General features: G+C 41.1%; 1 protein-coding gene across 34 annotated transcripts in view; it reads left to right on the forward strand.

The window, feature by feature from the left end:
• Window positions 1–7,764, forward strand: part of Clasp2 (cytoplasmic linker associated protein 2) — a 187,584-nt gene that overhangs the window by 175,846 nt on the left and 3,974 nt on the right. For all 34 annotated transcript variants that reach the window (XM_029543096.1, XM_029543102.1, XM_029543097.1 and 31 more), the window contains 4 exons: window positions 657–850; window positions 2,411–2,539; window positions 4,339–4,545; window positions 7,154–7,270. In XM_029543096.1, the coding sequence (XP_029398956.1) occupies window positions 657–850; window positions 2,411–2,539; window positions 4,339–4,545; window positions 7,154–7,270 (647 nt within the window). The remainder of the gene's footprint in view (window positions 1–656; window positions 851–2,410; window positions 2,540–4,338; window positions 4,546–7,153; window positions 7,271–7,764) is intronic.

Genomic DNA, 7,764 nt, shown 5'->3' on the forward strand with positions numbered 1-7,764 from the left:
GGGAGGGAGGGAGGGAGGGAGGGAGGAAGGTAGAAAGAAAAAGTTAAAACTAAAACCTTTATTTTGACTATTTTCTAAAATTAAAAAAAAAAAAAAACTATTTCAGGACAAAGAAAATAGCTTTAATTGATAAAGTTACTCTTTGCTGAAGCATTCTGATGATCCATGTAAGGAATGATATGATTAGATTATGAACATTTTTAACTCCTAAACTAATTGCTTCAGAAGCAGTCAATGAATGGGTCAGCCCACAGTTGCAAGATTGCTGGAGACGTTTACAGTAATCAAGTTGTAACCGTAACCACCTAAATCACCGAAAGTAGAATGTCCAGATCTGACACAGCCTCCTGTCAGGAAGTACTCACTCAGCAGCATTTCAAGGAGATGGCACAGAACGGGTAGAAAGGGGGCCGGTGGGGTGACACGCTCTGGCTGAGTTCTGGGGGATGGGGACTGGGGGTCTTTACTCTGTTCTCTCATGCTTTTGTAGTTGAAAATGTATAAAGCACATTGCTGATTGAGGGATGGCAACTGAAAATTAATGTGTGTTCTTAATCTCTTCTGCAACCAGTGTTGATTTTGTTCTATAGTAATCATCTCTGTACCTCAGAGTCAGCCTATACAATTACAAAATTCATATTATATCCTTTTGACAGATCTTTCCTTAGACCATTCTGACCTAGTTGCAGAGTTGTTGAAGGAGCTATCTAACCATAATGAGCGTATAGAAGAAAGAAAAATTGCCCTGTATGAACTTATGAAGCTAACCCAGGAAGAATCTTTCAGTGTTTGGGATGAACACTTCAAAACAATATTATTGTTATTGCTTGAGACCCTTGGGGATAAAGAGGTAAGTTGCAGGGTATATAAACTATATTCTGCCATGCTGAGTATTTATGTATTTATTTTTATTTGGCTTTTGTGGATGGAGGACTAGGAATTGTACCCAGGGCCTTTCCAGCCCTTGCTTGTTGCCTGGCTTACCTGTTGATCAACTCATATATGCTGATGGACTGATGGACTGATGGAGTGATGGAATAAATGATGGAGTGATGGAATGAATGATGCAATGATTGATGCAGTGATGGAGTGATGGAATGAATGATGGAGTGATGGGCTGATAGAATGATGGAATGATAGAATGTGATGGAGTGATGCAGTGATAGACTGGTGTACTGATGGAGTGATGCACTGATGGAATGAATGATGGGGGTGATGCAGTGATGGACTGATGCAGTGATGCAGTGATGGACTAATGCAGTGATGGACTGATGCAGTGGTAGAGTGACGCTCTGCTGCTGGTCTCTGCATGTCATTCTCCTTCTCAAGTTCTGTTTCTTTCAAACATTTTTAGAAAGTTCCCATTACTTAAAATGAGATATAGTAGGCTATTTCCCACAGAAAAGTAAATATTACTTGTACATATTTAAATATGTTTTCATAGTCAAATGTTATTTCTTTACTTATTTTAAACATAATAAAGCTAAGCACTCTAGCACTCACTGCTGAGTCAGAAGAATCACTTCAGGTTCAAGAGCAACTTAGGTGTCAGGGTGAGACACAATCTAAAAACCAAGTACCCGGCAGCCATTTGCAGGACTTTATTGCAGAGCCTGTACTTTTCTGAATTTTAGCTTACAACGCATAAAACTTTTCCTTTTCCTTCTTTCTATCTTTTTTTTTTCTTTTTTTGGTGCTTCACTGAACAATCATTGGTTTCTCTCCTCTTCTCCACTTCCCTTCTTTCAGTAGCTTCCAGCATTTTAACTTGCCTGTCCTGTTTTTTTTTTTTTCCTCAGACTCTGATAATATCGTTTTAAGGCTTAGAAGACTAAAATCTTTTTTTTTTAAATAAATCTGCATATGGAGCTAGAGTGTTGGCTAAGCAATTAAGACTGCCTGCTGCTCTTGAAGAAGAGCATACTGAAGGCCAAATGCCAGCATTGGGCCACTCAAAACCAGCTCTGACTCCAGCTCTGACTCCAGCTGATGGAATGAATGATAGAGTGATGAAATGATGGAATGAATGATGGAGTGATGCAATGATGGACTTATGTACTGATGGAGTGATGGGAGATCCTATGCCTCTAGCCTCTGAAGGCACCTGACTCACATTCACCAAAACAGACTTAAAATTAAAAATAAAATATGGATGGAGTAGCAAATGCCTATAATCTCCACACTCTGGAGGTGGAGGCAGCATGATTGCAACTTTGGGGCTAGCCTGGGCTACATTGTAACTTTAAGCCCACCCTGTCTCCCAAATACAGTAACAAAGCAAGAATGATTCAAGAGTTTTCAACACGGATGATACACTGTGTACTGCACGTGTTACACAGCATCCCTCCTCCCAATCTTAATGTGCTTATACCATCCAAAATATTGAAGCCATTTAAATGTTTCTTCTTAGCCTACAATCCGGGCCTTGGCATTAAAAGTTTTAAAAGAAATCTTAAGGCATCAACCAGCAAGATTCAAAAACTATGCAGAACTAACTGTCATGAAAACACTAGAAGCACATAAAGATCCTCACAAAGAGGTGAGTGACCAGCAAGTTCAGGTACTGCATATTACTATGATGGTATCACATGAACCATGTAAGCACTTCCCAGAAAGTACTCTGGTGGGGGGAAGGGTTAATTTTCCTTATCGTGTATGTGTGCATGTTGATGTGTGTGAGCATGTCAGTCAGTTCTTTCCTTGCACTTTTATGTGTCTTCTGAGAATTGAACTCAGACCGCCTGGCTTGTATGGCAAGCACCTCTGCCTACTGAACCTTCGTCTTGTGTACCTTGGTTTTGCCTGAAGTTCACTATGTGATCTAGGTGACCTCAACGCAAACCTCTCTTCCCCCCATTCCCACTCCTGTCCCACTCCACACCCACCTCAGTCTTGTAAGCACTGGAATTGCAGATGTGAGCCAACACTTCCAGTTAACAGTTCCCTGCTTCATCATTTCCTGTGTAAATCTTTGATATGTGATACAGTGCTTGATTAAGATGTGAGCATCGAGCTGGGCAGTGGAGTCAGTTAGTTAAGTGTTTATTGCACAAGGATGAGAGCCTCAGTTTAATCCCCAGAACCCACAGAAAAAAAAAGCTGAGTGTGGTAGTGTAAATCTAATCCAGGATGCCTTGGGGGAGACAAGTCCATTCCCAAGGCTGCTGACAGCTGAGGTGGCACATTTATGTTAATGAGAGACTCTTTCTGAAGAAATAACCTGGGGATTGGCAAGATGAAGACCTTGCTGCCAAGGCTTATCACATGCATTTGACATACACAATAAAAGGAAATAACCAACTCTTGCAAGTTGTCCTCAGAATCCCATATATACCCAGGCATATGTGTGCACGCACACAAACACTTGCAGAACAATATAATTTAAATTTTTATTTTGGGATAGGATGGCTTCTGGGGAATGTCACCAGCTCTGGCCTCCACATGCACGGTTGTGTGCTCTATCACATATAATGCATGGAGACCAAGACCATTCCCATCAAATATGTCCTTGGTGATTCATCCAATTTCACTTTCTCCAGTTTGCTTCTCATTTTCTAATTGGAGTTCACCAGCCTGCATTTCCACATAGCAATAAGAATTTGCTGTTTAAATAACAGATGAAAATAACAAATTGAAGCTGGGCAGTGTTGGCTCATGCTTTTAATCCCAGAATTCGGGAGACAGAGGCAGGCGGATTTCTGAATTCAAGGCCAGCCTGGTCTACAGAGTGAGTACCAGGACAGCCAGGGATATACAGAGAAACCCAGTCGAGAGAGAGAGAGAGAGAGAGAGAGAGAGAGAGAGAGAGAGAGAGAAAAAGGAGAGAGAGAGAGAGAGAGAGAGAGAGAGAGAGAGAGAGAGAGAGAGAATATAACAAATTGTCCTTTTTGAGTATGAATCACCTACAAGACCTTTGTCTTTCTTACATGGTTACTCAGTAGGATAAGAGAAACAGCCTTCATAAGGGCTGTATAAAGCTCTTGCCTTATTTCATGTTCATGACATTTTTTTCCCTATAAACCTCAGTGGGTCTTGCTCATCATTACTGCCCTGCAGGCAAGGAGTACTTGTACTACTTACATTGCCACGACATGAAACCAAGCAAAAATGAATAAATGCTTAAAATCGTGAAACTAGAAAAAAAGGAGCCCGACAGTGGAGCCCAGTACTGACGTCTCCTGGCACTTGCTAGTCTGATCTTACCTCCTTTCCTGTATTCATTTGTTTACTGCAAGATTGTCAGTGCAAACCCAAAGTATCAAGTCATATTAAATGCTTAATGAAATTTGTGCTTAGGATTTGTATTTTTTTCCTAGCTGGCTCTCTCTTTTGTTCTAGGTGGTGAGATCTGCTGAGGAAGCTGCCTCTGTGCTGGCTACTTCCATTAGTCCAGAGCAGTGCATCAAAGTGCTTTGTCCCATCATACAAACCGCTGACTACCCTATTAATCTGGCAGCAATCAAAATGCAAACAAAAGTGATAGAGAGAGTATCCAAGGAGACCCTTAACATGCTCTTACCGGAGATCATGCCGGGTCTAATACAGGTAAGCTGCAAGGCTCGCAGAAGTAAGCCAACATGCGTGGGGCTTCAATTATTTTACATGGGTTTCAAGCAACACTAGTTGCACAGTCAAGTCTGCAGTGGTCAAGACAAAGATGTTGCATTGTAGGTATGGGTGGGTTGGTTTACATATGGAACAAAATACGTACCATAAAAGGTACTTCTTATTTATCTCCAAAGAACACAATCTGGTGTTGTTAAATACATAATGTAGTGTCACATAACCATCACTAATACCGATGGTCAGAATATTCCCATCATTGCATACTAGCATTCTATACCCACTAAGGAATAAAATACAGTTCTCCTAGCCTCCCTCCCAGGTCCCAATAATCTCTATTCTGTTGTCTCTGACCTTAATTATTATAGATTTTTCATGTATGTAAAAATATCTACTTTGTAGATTCATTAATTTTATGTCAGATTTTCACTCCATCATTTAGGAATGTTCATTTGTTTATCCATCATTAAACTAAATGTCTGGGTTCTGCTTTTTTCCTGCTTTTTATTACTGTAACTATTTATGTACAGTCCTTGTGTACATCTACCAACAGAAATCTATTGCCACATCTGTCTTGAAAGTGGTGATACTGAATAACATCATAGATGCACTATGACCGTGACTTTGTCTCTTATCCCAGCCATATAAACATTTTAGCAAGAATGGGATTATATTTTGCAATATAGCCACATACTATAAGATTCTGTTAATATTCTAAAATGTAATCTTAGCAGCTGAACAGTATTCCATGGAATATATATTGAGTCTTTTTAAAGACAATGGGTAATTTATTCCCTTGCACTTACAGTATTTTATTTTTGACTTTTCCCTGAGCTTTGTTACTCACTGTGTCTGTGCAGGACTGTGTATGCTTTGGTAGTAAGCACAACATGTACATAGTCATGTATACTCCATATAGAATGAGTGCTGAAGTAACATTTCTTCAATGAAGCCTTGGGATGTACAGGTAGTAGCCGAGAGCTTCTGTAACTCCAGGCTCCCTTGTTCGTTTTCTTGCAATTTTGTGACAGTAGCCTCATGCTGGCCTCAAACTTGTAGCTGTCTTCCTACCTCAGATACCCAAGTTCTGGGATTATAGGCTTGTACCAGCATGTGCAGCCTAAATTCTGATTAGTTTGATGCAAAGCCTTATGACAAGTAATTACTGAAAACCTGTCAGAAAAGCACAAAGAACTGTGCTTTTACAGGTTTTGTATTATAAACCTCTAAAATTAGAGTATATAGATAGTAGGGCTAGAACAAAGAGCAATAGCAGTCTATACTATTTAGCTATCTGTGAATGTTTCACATAAAAATTATCCCCCTGAGCAGCTAGGATTGCATATATATTTTATATATATATATATATATATATATATATATATATATATATATATATGAGAGAGAGAGAGAGAGAGAGAATATGAAAATGAACAGATACAGTAGTGCATGCCATTTAATCCCAACACTTGGTAGGTAGAATTATGTTCATCTCCATGAGTTCCAAGCCAGCAAGGAAAACTGAGAAGACCAGAGAACGGGAGTAAAATTATCTAGGCATTGGTGGCATATGTGTTTAATCCCAGCACTAGGAGGCAGAGTCAGGCAAATCTCTGATTTTGAGACCAGCTTGGTCTACAAGGTTCCAGGACAGCCAGGGCTACACAGAGAAACCCTGTCTTGAAAAAAAAACAAAACAAAACAAAAAAAAAACAAAACACAGACAGACAGACAGACAGAAAGAGAGAAAGAAAGGAGCAAGTTACAAACCAACCGCCAACCCACAGTGAAGGGCTGGTAAAACGACTCAGTGTGTAAGGCACAAGCCAGAGGACCTGAGAGCTCATGTCAAAGTGGAAGGAGAGATTCTCCTCTAGAACCTTGTCCTCTGGCATTCCGTGGCATTTGTACCATCACACACATGCGTACACATCCACACACAATGATAAGTAAGCATTTTAAAAACCACTCCCTCATACACAAAGAGCTCCAACCAAATTAATAGGAAGCAGCTCCAAGCATAAGGGAAGTACATGATCTAGACTGGATTCATTTGTGAAGGTAATTTAAAGAGTGAGTCAAGCTGGGTGTTGGTGCACATCTCTTTAATCTCAGCACTCAGGAGGCAGAGGCAGGCAAATCTCTGAATTGGAGGCCAACCTGGTCTACAGAGTGAGTTCCAGGACAGCCAGGGCTACACAGAGAAACCCTGGAGGGGTGGGGGTGGGGGATTGATTTAGCATGCATGCTGGGCCTAGGTTGCAGGAAGGCCTTGACTGCCAAACCACAGCACCTGATAGCTTCTTACTAAATAGTGAAGAGGTCTTCACTGCTCCAGAGCTAATGCTGAGAAGGTTCTCTGGAGATACTTGCAAAGTGGGTTGGGAAAGGGCCAGATGCAGACCTGCAGTTTCTAAAGAAAGAGCATGATAAGAACACTGACAACTGGTGGAGTGTGGGGTGGGATAGAGTTCCTTGCCTGAAGAGTGGAAAGTTGATGCAGGTGAGAATTCATATTAGAGCTCTCTTCTGTCCTTAAAGGTGGCCTTCCTAAACTGTGAAAGACACTAACGTGACCTCTCTTCCTCAGGGTTATGATAATTCAGAAAGCAGTGTCCGGAAAGCTTGTGTCTTCTGCCTGGTGGCTGTCCATGCGGTGATTGGTGATGAACTAAAGCCACATCTCAGTCAACTCACTGGTAGTAAAGTAAGTACCCCTGAGCTCTCAAGGTAGCAGCTATGACTCTGGAAACTTAGCTCTCTTCCCGAGTTACATGGAGAAACCTATTACCCAGCTCTCAGACTTCTCTGAGCTTTCGCTTGCCTTGATTTCTCCAGCTGCCTCTTCGCACCTTCTGCTGCTAAACAACTCCATTTACTGACAGCAGCAGAGATGGGGATGCTGCTAAACAACTCCATTTACTGATACCAGCAGAGATGGGGATGCTTGGGAGACAACAGCTGGCAGACTTGCCACTCCCACACAAAAATCCTGAGGAACCTCCCCCACAACCCCCAGACTGTGTTGTAGTTATTTATAAATTAATTTATATCTCCCAAAATGTACAACACTTGAAGCTTTTAGTTTCTTAATTTTGGTTTGTGGTTTTTTTTTTGGGGGGGGCTTTCTTGGTTTATTTGTTTTCTGAGGTGGGAGTTTCACCATGTAACTGGGACTGGTCTGAAACTGGGATGTGCCTG

This window comes from Mus pahari, chromosome 10, assembly GCF_900095145.1.
Source record: "Mus pahari chromosome 10, PAHARI_EIJ_v1.1, whole genome shotgun sequence".
Lineage (NCBI taxonomy): Eukaryota > Metazoa > Chordata > Mammalia > Rodentia > Muridae > Mus > Mus pahari.